Source organism: Cryptomeria japonica, chromosome 4, assembly GCF_030272615.1.
Source record: "Cryptomeria japonica chromosome 4, Sugi_1.0, whole genome shotgun sequence".
NCBI lineage: Eukaryota > Viridiplantae > Streptophyta > Pinopsida > Cupressales > Cupressaceae > Cryptomeria > Cryptomeria japonica.
Genome location: NC_081408.1, coordinates 464861863 through 464880982, shown reverse-complemented (window position 1 = coordinate 464880982; position 19120 = coordinate 464861863). Strand labels below are relative to the sequence as shown.

Here is a 19120-nt window from a genome sequence, read left to right as displayed (position 1 = left end):
CATTGTAGATGCCTCTCGGCATAACAAACTGTTAAGTTACATAAAATTTCTTCCACGGGATCTACAGGGATTGATAAATGTGGTTATCACCATGACAAATGTTTTCCTTTACAAATAGGAATCCAACATAGTGTTTCAGTTGAGTGACCACCCAATCCAATACATGGTGCCTTATGCAAGTGACCACAAAATTTGCTTCATAATAAAATATCATGCACTGCACCACATATCATAGGGATTTTTATGGAACATATAAATTCTTTTAAATTTGAAAAAAAATCAGTTTTTGTCAAGATTTTTTGGATTTGTTTATGTAGATTTTTATTACTAACATTTCATAACAAACTCTGTGATTTATTATCAAGATATGAAAGCATGAGAAGAGAATTGAGAGGATGTTAGCATACCAAGATGACTAAATAGATTGAGGGACTAAATAGATAGAGGAAATAGAGACACGGGACAATATGACAACTAAAAAATGAGAGATGGGTGAGAATGGATCAAGCAAGCTTTGTGTGACCTAAGAGATAAGAACAGTAAGGCTAATGACACAATTATGTGACACTGGGGAATTTGAATTCCTCTTGAAAAATAATGTAATTTCAAAAACTTAAAAAAGCGAGGAAGATGGTCAGATTAAGATTATGGACCTGTTGAAAGTAAGGAAGGGCTTGACCCTTCTTGCACAAAAATGAAAATCCTATCTTGGAATGTTAGAGGCCTTAATGCCTCTAACAAAAGTTGCTTGATCAAGAGAAGAATTCTTTTGATCAATGCAGAGATAAAAATGCTTCAGGATTCAACAAAGCTCAACCTTCAGTAAGCAAAAGCTTTTGGAAATGGGCTTAAAAATCAGTATTATGGTTCTAAATTCCTTGCAGTTCAAACTGAGGGAACTTCTGGGGGCCTTCTTATAATTTGGAAACCTTCTTTGGTAGAGATAGAAAAAGTGGCTTTAGATATTAATTGGTTGATGGTGGATATCAAACTTCTCTCAGCCAACATTTCCTTTAAACTTATTAATATTTACAGCCATGTGTCTCTTGCTTCTAAAAGAATTTTTTGGTCACACTTGGATGGAATCTTACCCCAGTTACAAAATGTGAGTGTTTTCATAGGGGGAGATTTTAATACTATTAGAAGTCTGAAGGACAAAAGAGGAGGATTAAACAAGCTTGGAAAATCTCAGCAAGATTTCAATGATTAGATAGACAAGAATGGTTTACTCGAGGTAGAATCTAGGGATTCTTTCACTTGGACTAACATAAGACTAGGTTTTAGTAATATACCCAAGAAAATAGATAGGTTCTTCTGGATTGGAGACTTCTCCTCATTCCCCTTCTCCTTGGAGTGCAAACTTGTCCCCTATTCGGGCTCATACCACTTTCCTATTACTTTAAGTATGGTGGGGGACTCCAAATTATTAAAGGCCCCTTTTAGATTTGAGAATATGTGGATGAAAGACCCAAAAAAAATTGTCCCTAATAGAACAATGGTGGAATGAGGATTGTTTTGAGGGTTCAAAATTGTATTGTTTTGTGGCAAAGTTGAAAAACGCCAAGAGAAAGTTACTAAGGTGGAATGCCTCTCATTTTAAGAGCATTTTTAAAACAAAAAGGTCCTTAGAGTCTCAGTTAAAAGAATTGAATGAAAAGGTCAGCCGAGATGGTATGACGGAAGAGGAATTTTCCATAGAGAATGAATTATTGGCGGACTATGAAGACATCCTCATGAAGGAAGAAATATTTTGGAAGCAAAAGTCAAGAGAAGTTTGGCTCTAAGCAGGGGATAAAAACACTAAGTTTTTCCATAATGTTACCAAGCTAAGGAGTAGAAACATAATTCTAAAATTGGAGGTTCAAGGAAATCGTGTCTCTAAAGATCCTTAGGAAATCAGTAAATAGATTATCTGTTTTCTCACCACCCTTCTAAATAATGAGGTTGGATCTGATCTTAAGGAACAAAACAAATTCCTTGCATTCATTCCCAAAATTATTTTAGATGACCAAAACAGGAGACTAGCAGAGAAGTTTTCTTTGGAGGAAGTTACTGGGGCTCTTAACCAACTTCCCTCAAATAAAGCACCTGGCCCAAATGGTTTTCCTACTAGTTTTTTTTAATAAGTGTTGGCATATCTTAGGACCAGAGCTGGTGGAATCTTTTGAGTCATTAAGAAAACATGGGAATATCTTGAAGGATATCAATAATACCTTTATTGCCCTCATCCCAAAAAAAGAGAAAGTTTCTAAAGTGGGAGATTTCATGCCTATCCCTCTTTGCAACTTGGTGTATAAAATTATGTCTAAAGTTTTGACAAACAGATTAAAGCCATTAATGGATAGCATTATATCAGAAGAACAAACCAGGTTTGTTTTTGGGAGATCCATTTTGGATGGGGTAATTGTAGCTCAAGAAGCTATTCATACTCTTCAAGACACAAACAAAGCAGGAATGATCATAAAGCTAGATATCTCGAAGGCTTATGATAATGTAGATTGGTGCTTTCTGTGTAAGATTATGCAGGCCTTAAGTTTTAACGATCAATGGATCAACTGGATTTTTTAATGCATTTCAACCCCCAAGTTCTCGATGCTTATTAATGGGAAACCTGAGAGCTACTTCTCACCATCTAGGGGTATACATCAAGGATATCCCATGTTCCCTTTTCTTTATAGTATAATGGCAGAAGCCTTTGGTAGGGCAGTTAAGTTTTTTCAGAACGATGGGTTGATTGAAGGGGTAAAGATAACAAGGAATTTTATTGCTACTCATCAACAATTTGTTGATGATAATCTGCTTCTTAGCTCTGCCAAAGTCAAAGAAGCGGGGCATCTTCTAAATCTTTGAACCTCTTTTGGAAAGGCTTTGTGCCAATTGATCAATAAGGAGAAATCAGAATTCTTCTTCTTCTCAACCTCTCAGTCAGTGGGGCTAAGAATTTTGAAAATTCTCAACTGCAGAAAGGGTAGTCTTCCATGTACCTATTTAGGTGTCCCATTGGACAAAGGTTTGAGAAACTCTAAGTTATGGAATCCTTTGAAAATTAAATTTGATCTTAGTGTTAACTCCTGGAAAGGCAAAAGGTTATCTTGAGCAGGCAAATTAGTCGTGATCCATGCAATTATTTCATCTCTTCCCATTTATTTGTTGTCATATCTGGCCTTAACAGCAGGGATGAATGCTTTGTTTGTTAAGAAAATGAGAAATTTCTTTTGGCAAAATACCAAGGAACAGCATAAAATAGCTCTGATTACATGGAATAAAATTTGTAAACCGAAGGCTCTTGGTGGCTTGGGCATCCGAGATCAACTTCTTCAAAATCAAGCATTAGGAGCAAAGCTTGTTTGGAAAATTATCAAAGATCCATCAACAAGATGGGTAAGATTAATGGAAGCCAAATATATTAACAGTGCGGACACTAGGAATCTACTGAGAGTTAGTAACCCCCAAAGGGTTCTAGAATTTGGAACTTCTTAATTAGGAACAGACCCCTTATTGCAGACTTCATTACATGGGATATGCATGATGGATCATCTTGTCTCTTTTGGGAGAACTCATGGGGGGGCTATCTGTGCATTGATAGATTAGTTTCAAAATAGAGATTGAGATCCTAGTGTAAATAGAATTGGGATGTTTTCTTTAGAGATTACATAGTTTTATAAGAGAATGATCCTTCTATGAATTGGAGATGGAAAAGTTTTGAAGGATTGCCTATACCCACTAATGAAATTCTGCAATTGCATATTAAAGAATCTCCAGGTGATCATTAGAAGTGGTCGTGACTCATTAATTTGGACTCCCTCTAAGACTAGTCAATACAGTGTCAAGGTTGGTTATTCTCTCTTAGCTAATCAAGAGGGTAATAATAGTTTGGGAATCCCCCAGAAACTCTTCTGGAGTAGAAAGCTAATACCAAAAGTAGGGGCAGGAAGAATCAGTTGATCACCTGCTTCTAAATTGCCCATTTTCTGCCAAATGTTGGAAGTAGCTGTGTGCTAGACTTGGTTGGGTCTCAGCTCTCCCTAATGATACAGTGACTATTTTTCAGGGTTGGCCTATAAGGCCAAAAGATGGCTCCCTTAGTTCATTATGGCAAATCAGCTCGTCTACTCTAATCTGGGAAATCTTGAAGGAAAGAAATAGGAGAATCTTTGACAACAAAGCAAGAAAGGTAGACTCAATTCTCATCTCTATAGAAGCGTCAACAGTGGAAAATATCAACAACAAACTAGCTTTGAATGAAAATATCAAATAAGAGTTTATGGATTGGGATGCAAGCATGCGTCTGAGGTGGAATTGACTAAATATCCCTCCCCACTTTGGGAGTTCGAATCAAAGGAATCGGGTTGCCTGGGACCCTCCTAGGCTTGGATGGTTAAAATTGAACTTTGATGGTGCCTCTAAGGGCAATACAGGTCCATCTGGAATAGGATGCATAATCAGGGATCATGAAGATTTAGTCAAAGGGAAAATCTCTCACCCCATTCTCCCAGATACCAATAACATTGCAGAATTCAGTGCCCTTCTAATTGGTCTTTCGGAATGTATTAACAAAGGAATTAAGTTTTTAGATATTGAAGGGGATTTTGCTATTGCTATAAACGTTGTTTTGTTGGCCAAGAAGCCAAATTGGAGATTACAAGCTTTGTTGGAGAAAATCCTTTCAATCATGAGGAATTTGGAAAATTTCTCATGTCGACATATATATAGGGAAGCGAATGGGGAGGCGAACTTGCTTTCAAAGTCACTGGTGGAAGTAGTTGATTTCTCATGGTGATCGGATGACCTTCGTTTGCAAGGAAACTATAACACTATAATACTTCTTCTGTCGAGCAGTTGTGCTAAAAGTTTAAATTCAACTATTTAGCTTCCTCTTTTCCCGCCAAAAAATTTAAAATGTTAATGGTCTTCTTCTCCAGTCTCAACGTTACTTTTCTTTTATTAACTCTTCTTTCTACATGATCTAGACTTTATGCTGCAATTTTGGGTGATGTGGATTCCTATCTGTGCTTATTATGCCCAAGTGGTACTTGCGGGCCCACCTCTCTTCTCATTCTTGCTAAGAGAGGCTACCTAATTTTGGCAATTGGAGCTAAACTTTCTATTTAGGTTGGAGGGCCTAAAAAAATGGCGGAAGGCTAATTTTTTCTCTGAGTGGAGTGAGGCGGCGCTCATTAAATGCACCATGATCGTTGGCAAGGTGTTTGAAATCATGATTTCATAAGATCCACGCAAAAAAATTTGATCCTCGAGCAAGCTCACATTCTCTTTTCTGACAGCGTCTTTATAGCCCACTTGCCTTGTTTTGCGCCCAATTTGGATGGAGTAGTTAATGCTTTAAATTATCTTGTCCGACTTTTCATTACATTGGAGTTTTTTTGTTTCAATTTGGCATGTATGCAAGGAGATGATGGCTGCCCTCATTAATGATGGCAGACCAAGTGGTATCGTTTGTCATAAGCATTATTCCTAGCTTCCTTGTTAAGTTATTTTCGCAAAAACAATCTTTCTCCATCTCGTCTGATAAAATAGAGCTCTGGTTATTTTCTTGACGATGGCAAATTCCTTGAAGGCCCTTCTAGAATCATCATAAAAATCTTCCCAGACCCAGTAGCCTGTTTTGGGGTCGACACTCCAATTTCTTTAACTTGTCCTAATCGACAGTGCACTTTTTAAGAGATTTTGGACTTGAGGCTTAATCGAATTCTCCGCACTGTTAACCCTATGGTGATTTTGGCAACTAAAATGGTGCTCAAACAAGGTCATTTGGACAGGAAGGAATATTATAGAGATAACACGTAGATCTCATCCAGGTAAGTTAAAGCTCTAGTTATGGAATTGTTTGAGGCAAAATTGCTTGGCAGATTAGAAAGAGCTTTAAAATATTCATTAAAGGGTGTGGGCTCACCTAGACCAGGGGATCTTGATGCTTTGAGTGAACTTGGAGACACCGTAACTTTCTACCCTCTTCTCTTGAACATAAAAGGGCCTGCGCTCAAGAGTCACGGGCAGTTTGCTAGGTGGCAGCAGATTATCTCAAATGGCAGGTTCTAACCAATATGTCCCTGGATCAAGATAAGGAGATGATTTTTAAAGATTTTACCATTCTGAATGGCTTCCTTAAGGCTACTGAGGAGAATAGTTGGGTTGGCAGCTGAAGGTGGTAATGGAAATGGTGACGGACAGTCGGAATCTCAAATGGAAAATGTGGGAGTTCGTGGCCGAGGGTGCACTTGCAGGGGTCGAAATGGAGAGGGTAGCCGAGGTCGTGGCAGAGGCAGAGGCCGCCCTCCGCTCTGCAGAAGTGGTGGTCAAGCTGGAACCTCTTTGGAAAGCCATGAATATAGGCGTTCCAAGATAGATTTAAGCTTTGTTGATTAGATCCCAGTTTCTTTTTGGACATTTCTAGGTCTTATGTTTTATCAATTTAATATGGACTTGGTGGAAGTATAAATCCTCCATTTTGTTTCATTTTCTAATTCTCTGTTCAAACTTGTTTAATGACTGGCTGATACTACTAGTATAGTATGGTATTATTTTGTATTTGAATATGTTAATGAATATAAAACTCCTTGGCTCTGCCTTTATTGCAATAAAAAAATAATAATAACAATTCCAAAACTTTGTACAACTTTTGACCTCTAAATGTCTTAGGTCTTTAAGACATGGTATCACACGGTTTGGACCCCAAAAGTATATTGTTAAGAATCCCGTTAAATGAATTTCCAACATGCTTCATTTCTCAAATTTCGACAGAGGTTCAGGATATTTCAGATGATCGTGGCACACAGGACCAAATTGTTCTGCCACATCAACGTTAGAATGCATTTCTCTGCTCACTAGGCCGACACAAAAATTTAAAATGTACAAATGACAGTCTCTACCTGAGGTTTTTTCCTCCAGGTCTTCTGCATTGCAAAATACCCACCTCAGCCACTCGTTTGAGGTTTTAACTCGGCTGCGCCGCATTACAGAATACCTGTCTCATCCACTCGTTTAATGTTTGCATTGTAAAATACCTACCTCAATTCCTTATTGAGGTTTACCAGGGTCTTTTGCACTGCAAAATACGTAACTTAACCACTCGTTGAAGTTTATGCAGTGTCTTCTGCATTGTAAAACACCTACCTCAACCACTCATCGCGGCTAACCCAGGGTCTTCTACATTGCAATATACATATCTTGATCACTCAATTGTGGCCCAATCGACATTATAGAACCAATGAAGTTTGAAATTTCAAAAATAATTTACATCTGAAAGCAAGAACCAAATAGCAAGTGGGTCATCACATGAGAGCTGCTACAAGGCCCTGTGTGACTTCAAAAAAATCCCTAGACTAAAATTTAACAATAAGCTCTAGAGATTTGTCGTAGCAAATGGTTATAGGATGAATACTAAAATAGAGACAAGCAAGTAAACAAAGTAACCCTTGTAAATAAGATCGATACGATGAAGGCTGGTTATTATTTTCCACAATATAAATTCTAACATAATCAACTGGAAACTCGTCAAACCCAGCGAGAAGTGGATTTGGAACCTTCATTCAGCAAAAATGATATGAATTGTTGAACTTTATAATATGCTGCCTAAAATAAAGATTGTGTACTAACAGCAAGAATAGACGTCTTAATGGCTCTCATATATAGATCAAAATTATCTTATTGACTCATCCAACATAGAATCTGAAGTATATAAACTTGAAGTAACAAACATGAGAACAAAAGAATCGAAGTCCTGACATTCAGAGGAAAGAGTTATCTTTCATGGGAAGTTGAAATTCTTCAACGTACACACCAAGCATAGAACAAAGATTAAGGACACGCTAATTCAAAATTTCAATTTTAAAAATGGAATTCTCAGACATTTAATGCAAAATATATTGCAAATAAGAAACCTAATAACAGCTTTAGAAATAGAGCTGATACCAAAAAATCCAGGACTAATTAACCGTTCTCTTTTGCTGAAAATAACTCTAATACAAAATCTGATTAATTGCATATTTAGGACTCCCAGAATAGTGCCCCCACATGTGCATAAGACATTTGTTGACCATCAACGATCTTACATTACCCCCACCTCCCTTAAAGAATCGAAGAGCTTTTTTTTGTTGAAAGACTGACCAACAATAAGAATTCTTAATAATCAGCACTCTCCCACTTGATCACAATAAAACATTCTTAACAATTTTGTCCCTAGCATTAGGGAAATGCCAAACAAACATTGGCAGTTTGACTTCATGCTTCATCATTGTTGCTAAAGAAATATTTACAGAGGCTTGTTGCCCATCACCAAACATGAAAAGGGTAATAGTACAATGGCCATGGCCGCAAAATTGGATAACTACTGGTTACAAAGTAATTACAAAGGATGGTGAGTCCTTACGATGCCCTGCTACAGAACGATACACATAAAGTTTCTCCACAGAAGGGTCATCATTCTCATTCTCTTTAATTATTTCAACATTGAGCAAAGGCATCCTTTTTGCAAGTTCCATACACCCCTGCATACTGACCTTGCATGAAGACATCCACAAAAATCGCATGTTTTCATAATGATGTAAACCAGACAGAAGGGCAACATCTCCAAAAGGGCTATCCCTTATCTCCAGCTTCCTTAGATGTCTACACCCATCAAGAACATATTTCATACTCAAGTCATTCTCCCCAGCAAATGCCACTGACAAGGTCTCCAGTGATTTACCATAAGTTCCAATGTACTCAAATGTTTTATTGGTGAGTAGACCAGACACCGCCAACCTTGTCAGATTTTTGCAGTTCATTACAATTGCACCAAATCCTTCGTCCATGGGTTCACCAGTTATATGGTCAGGTTTGTGCCGACCCATAATACAGAGCCGAAAACTGGCGAGTTTTGGACAATTCTTTGACATGGTCACAACTGCTGCATTTGTCATCCGCTGACAAAAGTAAAGTATTGACTGGAGATTTGGGCATCCCTCTGAAATGGCAACCAGTCCCTCATTAGATACAGAACCCTGACCATCCTCTCGTGGGTCAACAGGAAAAACTCGTAGATCTCTTAAGTCCTTGCATGTTGCAGCAGCAGCCCATAAACCTGCATCTTCTACTGAGTCCAAAACCTGCATATAACAATTTGCTTTTATATGTGAAGAAACATTTCATGATATAAATGATAAAAATAAATCAGCAAAAGAAAGCAACAATCTGTACATAGAAAACGATTGCCATAGTGGATTCAATATAACACCGGTTTAGTGTATTTAGGAAATTAGGAAAACCTTAAGAACAGAAGAACAAAATTCACTGATGCCACATACATATCAAAAAATTGTTTTGGAAAACAAAGGAAGTTTCCAGAAGCTTACAAAATCCCAAAAAATCCAAACAGATTTTGAATGAAAATAAATGTACATGTCTCTTATTCAAGTTACATCTTCTTTTAGCTATTGTATAATGATACAACTGGATCCTACCAAAATTTGCTATAGACCAGTCCACATAGCCAATTTAAACTAAATATGTTGAGGTTATTTTCAATCTATTAGTGTAAGAGCTCAAGTAAAATAAATAATGGGTCGTAAAGGAATTTTGAAGCCACTTTAAGGAAAAGTAAACTTCCTTTGCAAGTTAGCAGATTCAGTTACCATATAAGCTTAACATGTTAGAAGGCCGATAGTGAAAAAAATATTAGCTGAAGTTAAATTTCTAATGTTAATTATCAAGTGTAATTCAATTCTTGTCTCTTTCAGCTTTTGAAAAGATGTGATATCAAATTTCACCATCTAGAGTAATGGGAGAGGAAAGATGACAAACCCAAAGACGCTGCAATTTTGGACACTTGCATACGATCTGCTCCAACTCTCTGCTACCAATTACAGCATAGCTAAAGTTCAGGTCAGTTAAGTTGTTGCAAACTGAATAGATTGTTGGTAGATACTCCAAAACGACTTCATGAAACCCTGACAGACTTTGAAGTGACTTGCAATTGTGGAAGGCAACTTGAAGGATTGTTGCTTGTTCAGGTATGAAATCATAAGAGAAACAGCCTGTTCCTAAATGTGTCAACTGTGGAGCTCTTAACATGAGTCGATACAACTGTACAATAGAAACAGATGCATTCAACTTTAGCTCTTTGAGAGAAGGGGATCGGGCCACTAATCTTTCAAGTGCATCATAATTTATCGGGGCCACCAAACAATCAAAGGCAAGGCATACTAATGTGGTAGTTGTCTGTGGAAAACAACTCAACCAATCATTTCCGCTGTCAACGATATCATCTTCATTCAAATCAAATCGTTGTAATTGTCTGCAAGAAGAAGCTTTGTCAATTAGTAATCCTGTACTTGCAATGCTGCCAATCATATATTAATTATTATGTGAAACAAAGGTTGAATGACCAAAAAATTCAATACAAAACAAGATTTACTCAGTTTATAGTGAGAAGCTGTCAAAATTGGTAGCAATACTTCTAATCTAGCTTATAGATTAATGCATCACGATTTGAAACCAAACAGATTTCTATACTACATCCAAAGCTTATCAAAAATATCAGTACAAAACCGATAAAAGCAAAAGCTTGTTGATCCAGTTAAAGAAAACCCAGATTTTAGCATGACATAATTTCTACTCGAGACTGGAAATAGGAATCTCCAAATAGAAAGGTAGAACTAAATAGGCAATAGTCAGCCCCTTCAAAAAGAATTCAAGGATCCTTAATGGCTTGAACTACCACAAAACTTGTTTGAAAAATAATTGAGGATAGAATTCATTCCAAAACAAGATTTCTTAAATAATTTCAATTCAATCTAAATTGAAAGATAATAGGAATCATGAAATTAGTGATAATAATTATATTCTAGATTATAGATCAAAGCATCGCATTTTGATGACAAATAGAATCCTATACTACATCCAAAACTTATCAAAAGGAATCATGGTTAGTAAATAATAACAGAAAATTTGCTACCCTGGTTAAAAACAACCCAGAATTTAGTATTACAGAAATTTCTACTCAAGACCGGATCAAGTCTCAAAACAGAAAGGCAGCACCAAATAGACAACAGTGGGTTGCTTCAAAAAGAGTTCAAATCCCTTTACTGACTTGGACTACCAAGATATTTACTTGCTTTGACCGTGCATTTTAGCTACAGGAGTGCACACTCTTGGCCTCTAAATGGAAGCATTGGATATGTATCCATACAGGGTGCACACCTGCACCTGCAGCCTACAATTTTATTTAAATTTTCAGAATGCTTCTTTAAGAGAAAATAATCATTAAACATTTCCCTAGCAAGTGATTCACATTTCAAAACTAATTTTACATTAAGATCGAAAGAAAAAGACTATCTTGACACGTTATCAAGCCAACAGGTAGGTAACCTCTTCATATTCACCACACACAACATTATGATGGCCAGTGAAGGATCAAGTAGACCATAAAAATTTGTATGCTCAACGTAGAGGGTCCATTGACAGCAATACCATATTCACTGTATGGTCTCATTTTTTGTATTTACTATTTAATTATGACTGTAATGCTCATATTCTCATCATGGAATTATTATAATTTTGTTCATGTTTCGGTTCACTTGTTTAACATGAATCTGCCAATAACGACGTATTTACAGTAGCAGTGACCATATTAGAAAATATTTATTTGAGCTGGTCCGCTCAATTTACAAGAGCATCTTGTACAAGCTACCTCTGTATGCCTCGATTTAATGCTTCCCATTGTTGATCAATATAAAAAAAAAAATTACTTCATAAATATGTGTGTCTGTATGTGTTTATAATAACACACAAATTCTTTAACAAATAAAGTGAACATTACACAAGCCGATTGGAAAAGATTGACATTTTGAAGAATTTCAAGAAACCATAGAGTGACCTGCAGTAGACATTAGGCAAATTTGTCAGACCTTAACAGTCATAGTAGGATATTGCAACTATACTTATGACAGACAGTGAAAGGTGAAGTGAACGTGATCTTCAATGAAAAAATAAAAAACATGCAAAAGATCAATGAGAAGCTCATCACAAGTGCATTGAGGGCAACAGATTTTCTATATAATACTGGGTACCCAAAATCTGGGTGGAAGCTGGATCAGGAAGGAATAGACTTTGAAGAATAGATATCAGGAGGGAATAGACTTTGAAGAATAGATATCAAGGAGAAGTTGTAACACAACAGCACACAAAAGACACGTGAGACATCTACTAGAATATGTGTTCAAATGAACATAAGATGTGTAAAATAACATGTCTCAATTTGAGATTATATGAAAACAAACATCACAACCATGTTGAATATTGAATGGAGTGCATTACAAAAACAAGAGGCCAATTATTGGAAGGTTATAATCACCACTAGAATAAAATATTAAAAAGCCCATGAGATTAACAGAATGCAAGAATTAAGTGTAATACATGGCCTATACTTCCAATTAAAATGAGGCACTCACAGGGTTAAAAAGGGGAAGAATTTAATTATAATTTACTAATTATACGATTATTTGAAGCAGCAAAACAAAAGTATTTTTTTTATCAATCAAAGATAAACACCAAAGATAAAAACCCAAATATTAAAGGACAATCGGCATTAAGTGAGAAGTCAAGCGATCAAGGAAATTGGAGCAAAAAATTATACTCGCATGTTTTGTTAAGAAACTATGGACCTTCGAAATATGGTAGATATGGCTTTCAAAATGCAAAAAAAATAGCAACAACTAAAGTAGACATCAAAAGAGGGCAGAAGGAATTGGAAAACTAAAACAATCTACTGCAAAATCAAAGACATGAGAATTATTTCAAATGATAAAAACAAAAGCAACAAAATGAGAAAAGAACCAAAAAGTGCTACAACAAGAAATAGCAAAGAAAGATTTTTAAATAAAAAGAAATGGGTAGCACAATCATTCTCTGTTGAAACAAATCGAGTGTCTAAAGGAAGCGAAAGAAAGAGTGTTGACAAGAAGATTTGAGAAGTGCAAATAAAGAAGCCAGCAGAAAGTTTTTAAAAGGTTGAAGAAGCACAAAATACAGATAAATGGAAAGAAGAATAGGAAAAATATAATAAGGTAGAAACAGGGTTGCAAAGGAGATAGAAATTGAAATTCCAAATTCAATACAACATATTTCCAAGTCGAGTTTGAAGAGCAAGAGAAGTATTAAAAGCCATCTTTTGGAGATGCATCAAAGCAAGCAATCATGTAAATTAACCAAACCCAAGGTCAGAAGCGAAAACATTATTTAAGAACATTTATCTACAGGTTCCAAACTACTTCAGCATCCTCATCATGAAAGCCTGCAAAATAAGACAACAAGTCTATCATATAACAAAGTATCATAGATGCTCAAATTGGCAAAAGAAATATTGTTAGAATCAAGATAGAAGAAACTGTGTACAACCACCATCAAATTTCAATGAGTAATTGATCCAGCTTATTCCTGGATGGAACAGCGACGAAGAAAGATCTGGGAGTTTAAATCAACTAATATGATAAGTTATGACATTATCAAACCAGAAGTCAAATCATATTGATAATTCCAGTCAAAGCTTTTCAAGAAGAAAGGGCATAGTATCTACCTCATAGGAAATGAATAAGACAAAATAAGAGTAGTTAGAGATTTGTGCTTAACCCCTCCTCGGGTACTTACCAAAATAATCACTGCATCAACAACCTTGATTATATCTTAATGCAAATGGAATATTCCACCTTTTTAATGTAATCCACCTTAGGGAGTGGCCCTTGGGTGTGTGTACCGTATGACCTTTTTGAGATCAAAGCAAGGGAAGGCAAAGTTCCAAAGCCTCTCCATAATCAAAAAAGGCATTACAGAGAAAAAAAAAATATATCCAGCTGGGTCAAGACTCAAAGACAAACCACATTACCATACTAATAATCAATGAGGAAGAAATCACATTGCATTTGTAATTACACTAGATATAACATTCTACAAAAGCCTTCCAATATTAGACAAATTAAAATGTAATATGCTGAAATCTTTCATGGTATTCTACTGGAGGCAACATATCAGGCATATATGTATGAAGATCATATTCCCAGTTCTTTGCTTCTATAGAATCAACACATAACAGACAGAGGTCAGGTTCTATGTATATGTTTACAGGTGTAGTCTCTAGAGCTGAATTTCATATGTAACCTACAGCACCTTCCATGCCGTTTAAGCAAACTTGAATTTATGTAGATCAAAAATATTTATTTAAAAAATAATCATTTACAGAAAATCCAACCAAATCTTTTAGATAACTGGCGCCAGTTTTAGTCTTCCATTAAAGTGAAAAATTGAAAATCTATGGTTCTCCAAGATTTACCTTTCTGTTCAGATCAAATCCACATGTAAGTACGGATCAAAAGCTTCCAAGTTAACCTATATTTTGAAACCAGGGAAAATTGGAAGTACAAACATGTTCTTCACAAGCTAGTAAGTGCATGGTCCCCACAAGGCCAATGCTACGGTTAAGATGTCTAGTCGCAAAGGCCACATATAGATCATATACACTTGGAGCTAGATTATATAGGTCCAAATTTGGCACTTTCCGTGTAGTCTGATCCATGAGATGAGAAGATTATGTCATCCTTTGAAACTAATGAGACTGTTGCTAGATGAAACCCCAACACATTCAGACTAAGCTCTTCTGATTCAAGAGTCCTGTTAAAAATCAAAATCCACTGCTGTATGGAGCCTCAACCACTGTTGTCAGAGCCAGGCACATATTGACAAAGTACTAACTCATGCTTTCCAGACTAAAGACTAAGTGGAAGGCAGCTTATATTCAGCCAGTCTTTGTCTAGTGCAGATTGCCATCCCTATGTTTGGATGGAAGACCACTACCAGACCTATGGCATTGACATACAAGATTAACATGTATGGAAAGACATGGTAGATTTATGTTCACGCCCATCTCTTGAAATTATGCTATTTGGAGGCACATCCAATCCTGCAGCTGAGGCTAATCTTCCTGAGATGATGTGACTTCATGACATTGGACATCACCATATGCCTGCTTCTCTCTTAATTTCATCTTGATTACCGTTTAAATTATCCAAGAGAAGAAATTTTTGAGTTAGTCAAGAAAGCACACATCTCATTTGAAAATAAAATGATCACATGAGCACTCACAACCTCAATATCTTACTATCTCTTACCATTCTTAAGTTTTTCAATTGCAACCCAAATGCAACTATTGCTGTCTTAAGTTGCTTATCTGTCAGTAAGACACTTCAAGCTTATGCACAGGCCAGTTCACACTATATTCCCATCAGGTTTAAAGCAAAACAACAAAATAGATTAGCGTTATTAGAGTATTTAACAGTGAGAATTGCCTAGGGTATAAGTTAGTTTCAACTTTGTGTAGCCATCTAATGTGAGATCAAATTAGACTCTAAAATGCCACTCAATTCGATCATTTCATAAATAAATATGATCAGCACTAGCAGTAAACAACTTCAAGGAAAGATGCTTCCCAATACGTGTATGATATAGTGATAGTCAGCATAGATCAAGAAACTCCATCAGATTTGTGTTTTTCTTTAGGTCAACTATAGTATACTAACAACTTTCTGCAACCGTCAAGCACTGACTGAATGGCCATTCATTGCTTCAAGACCTTTCTGAGTGTCCACCATCTTAAATTTCCCTAGATTCACTATAGGAGATATTTATTGAGCATGCACCTGCCCAGAATGTTCCAACAAGTCCACAATATTCAATTTTTTTCAAGCCATCAAAGATTTAACTGTTCAGTATCATGAAAACCTCAAACATGCGATGTTATATATCATAGCAAGCACAAAGACACTTGAGAGGGCATCACAAGTATATAAAGAGCATCTGATGTCATACAACCTACCTCACCTTATTAATAAAATCTTGCTAGCAGCACTTTCAACAATCCTGGTATAGATCATATAGCATGCCTTCTGCACCTTTATATTTGCCAGATGTAATATGAGCCCCTATTATCATTTTCTAGCTTCTATAGTTGCAGCTAAGAAGCACCTCACATATGCATATTACATTGAGGTTCTAGTGTAAAACTTTTTTCTATGATTCAACGTGTTGATGCCGTACACAGAAGTCTCTTCTCTTCTGGCTTACAAACCTTTTTGCTGGAACCCTTGACTTCCTTCTGGTCACCACTAGAAATGAATATACTTTGACATTATAGGTAATATCCAGAACTGAAAAAAAGATTCAACTTTTCAAGTCACAGATGGCCATCCTGAAAACATAGTTATAGAAACAAGTGTACATATTTTCATTTACAGTGCAGAGTTCTTTGCATTTGAATTCTGCTTATAGACCAGTAGACACCTTCCTATCTATATATTGTTAAACCGTCTGATGGGTTAGGCTGACAACTAAATTATTCTGGGGCAGTGCATGTCACACACAAACATGATTAGAACCACTGATATTGCATCATGATCTGCAAATATAGCTGTATCTGGAAAATAATCTATGTATTAAAACACCACAACTACAAGATCATGCTCAATCAAGAAACCAGCCTTGAAACAAATTTTTGAGGTAAATTCTAAAAGCAAGATTTAATGCAGAAGCCCTGAGCTTTGGAAACTAGCCAAAGCAAGAAATTAAGCATACTATTGGATGCCATGTACCCTGAGGACTGAAGAAACAGTCAACGCTACGAAAACTCAAAAAACTGTTAACTTAAGGAACTATCGCAAAAGACATCTCAAGTTAAAACTAAATGCATACATTAATACATTTGATATCAATGCCTTCACACGGACAAAACCAACCGAGCCTTGCTAATAAAGATGAAAAACCTTTAGATGCAGAGTATCTGGGAACCAAGACTGAAAGCAAAGAGAAGCATATGCAGCAGTAATTAGAATGATGCAGTATATTTTTTTCTACTAGGCTTTAGAGGTCATTATGCATGCCAATCATTAGATAAATCAAAGTAATCATATCATTGTACAACTGTAATAAAACCTTGGAACATAAAATATAGTACCTGCACTTGCTTGCAATAATGGCAAGACCTTCGGTGCTGAACCCATCACAGTAAAACAGTATTAACTCCTTAAAGTTAGGGAATGAGTTTGCAAGAATCAGTAGATCGTCATCTGTGACTGTCATCCTTTTAAGTGACAAGGTCTCCAGCCATGGATAGGCAGGACCCATGGCTAACACCCAGGAATGTAGATAGGCTCCCCAGTTCTTAGGCACCAGATTGAAATCTGCAAATCTGGGTTTGCCCTTCAAAGTTAGAGATTTTACCTTGGGAAACCTGTTTATCATTGTGCTGGGAGAAGCTGAATAGCAGTTCCCTATGAAGACATGGTAACGAGTCCAAGCTTCAACCTTGTACCATGACTTGCAGACAAGAGAAACTGAGTTTCTATCTTTGCGGGATGTTAAAAATTCAAGCACATGTTCTAGTACTTCATGAGGAAAGGAAGTCTCAGTCTCCTCCTCCTCCTCCTCCTCCTCCATGGCTTTGTGGGCTGATGAAGATGATGCTGCAAGTGTGCACAAGACTTCTAGATCAGAACCCAGCTTCCCTTCCTCGTCCTCCGTAATCCTTGAATGGTTTTCCATCGCTTGAGCCATCTTGGTACTCTTCTCATCGCCATCCGTATTCCCCATTGAATAACTTAACAACACTTACAGCTGAGCACATTATCTCATAAGAGAAGCCTAGTATTGTTCTCACCTCTATGTATTCTTGGTATCGACTTTTAGCACCATGGGGTAGATTCTTTACCACACTCTTGAGCTTTATCACAGCTTGGGGATAGGATTTGGTTGGATTTTACGACGCCCACAACAATTTTAAGCTTTACCAGCTCTTGGAATGGCGTTTCACCACACCCTAGAAAGCATGGAGGTGAGATTTCCCCCACATCTACATCAGGTCTGAGCTATTGAGGCTGGAAAAGCCAAGGAACGAGAGATTCTGGGGCCAAAATCTGGTAGCCCACTTGATAAAAACGGGCCTAATGTACGAGGTGGGACAAAACAGGGTGAGTTGGATTCTACTTTCAACTTCTCAAGTACATTTCAGCAAATCCAAGAGATGAATTCGGGCCAAGAAGAGAACCTATATTGCATAGAGAGTATTAAAACCTTTTATGCGAGACGGAGAAAAACCCACAAACCAGTCAACTAGCATACCTAACTAATCAAACTTCAAGAAGCTTCTGGGAAATGGAAAGAAAGAGTAATGGAGGGTATTGGGTGGTCATTGGGAAGGGGAAAACTCAAGAGAGAAGAACGGGGAAAGCTGGATACTCTAAAGATTGAGATGGTGATGTTGTGGAAGAGACAAAAATATGCGCAGTACTTGGAAGGGGACAGGCAGCTGTGACGGGCAAGCGAGCAGACAAGAAAACAATAAAGAACAATATAGTCCGCGGCATATTTGGTTTTACAGATGGTTTGGTAGGATAAGGTAAAGAAAAAGGCTGCAAGGTGCATCAACGCTCTCCACGTATTGTGAGGAGGAGAACGATTAGCAGTAGATTTGAGGAGCATCTAAAGGGGGGGACATCCAGGGTACGCATAAACATGTAAAATGTAGCATTCCAAGCATGTGGGAGTCAAATGGGTGTGCTCTGAAACCATTTCTTTCATTAGAAAATACATTTGGGATGGTTCTCCAAGAAAAAGCAGCTAGCCCCAAAAAGTAGAAAAATCCACCAAACAAAAGCCTAAAAGTACAAAAGGCCAAATGATGAAAAAAACCCGGGGTGAAACCTTGAAGGTGCCCACTGCTTACTGCCTGGTTAATCATCCTTTTCCAATGGAAAAAGCTTCTGTACCTAAATAAATATGAGCATTATAAATAGGGTAGGCCTCCAATTTAGCCTAGCCAATGGAAAATTGATTACCACATTTGTTTAAGTGCCATTTACTTTTCAATGCATTATGCGATCGGGTCATGACATCTACCTAGACTGATATCATCCGAGATGATGAGAAATTATTAGATATTATTATGCAATGACATTTGCAATCAAATCCATTTATCTAACTCTCAAGCAAATAACATTTTTAGTAATTTTCTTATTGATTGCAAAACACAAATGAAAGAAGTCTGCATCAGTGTATCAAAACTCTTTTAAGTGTCTTATGTAGA

General features: G+C 36.8%; 1 protein-coding gene across 1 annotated transcript; it reads right to left on the bottom strand.

The window, feature by feature from the left end:
• Positions 1–7923: 7923 nt before the first annotated feature.
• On the bottom strand, positions 7924–18776 carry LOC131077341 (transport inhibitor response 1-like protein). Its single transcript, XM_058014826.2, has 3 exons — positions 16994–18776; positions 9799–10291; positions 7924–9104 (listed from the first exon to the last, which is right to left on the bottom strand). Exons 1-3 carry the CDS (start codon positions 17626–17628, stop codon positions 8352–8354), a joined length of 1881 nt encoding a protein of 626 aa, XP_057870809.2. The 5' UTR covers positions 17629–18776; the 3' UTR covers positions 7924–8351.
• Positions 18777–19120: the final 344 nt, after the last annotated feature.

What these genes read in the sequence shown, in the direction of transcription:
- LOC131077341 (XM_058014826.2), bottom strand. Translation starts at nt 17,628, where the DNA reads ATGGGGAATACGGATGGCGATGAGAAGAGTACCAAGATGGCTCAAGCG. An exon ending in ATTATTGCAAGCAAGTGCAG is followed by an intron (nt 10,292 to 16,993) that starts GTACTATATTTT and finishes TTCTTCTTGCAG; the next exon opens with ACAATTACAACGATTTGATT. An exon ending in CAAAATTGCAGCGTCTTTGG is followed by an intron (nt 9,105 to 9,798) that starts GTTTGTCATCTT and finishes TGTTATATGCAG; the next exon opens with GTTTTGGACTCAGTAGAAGA.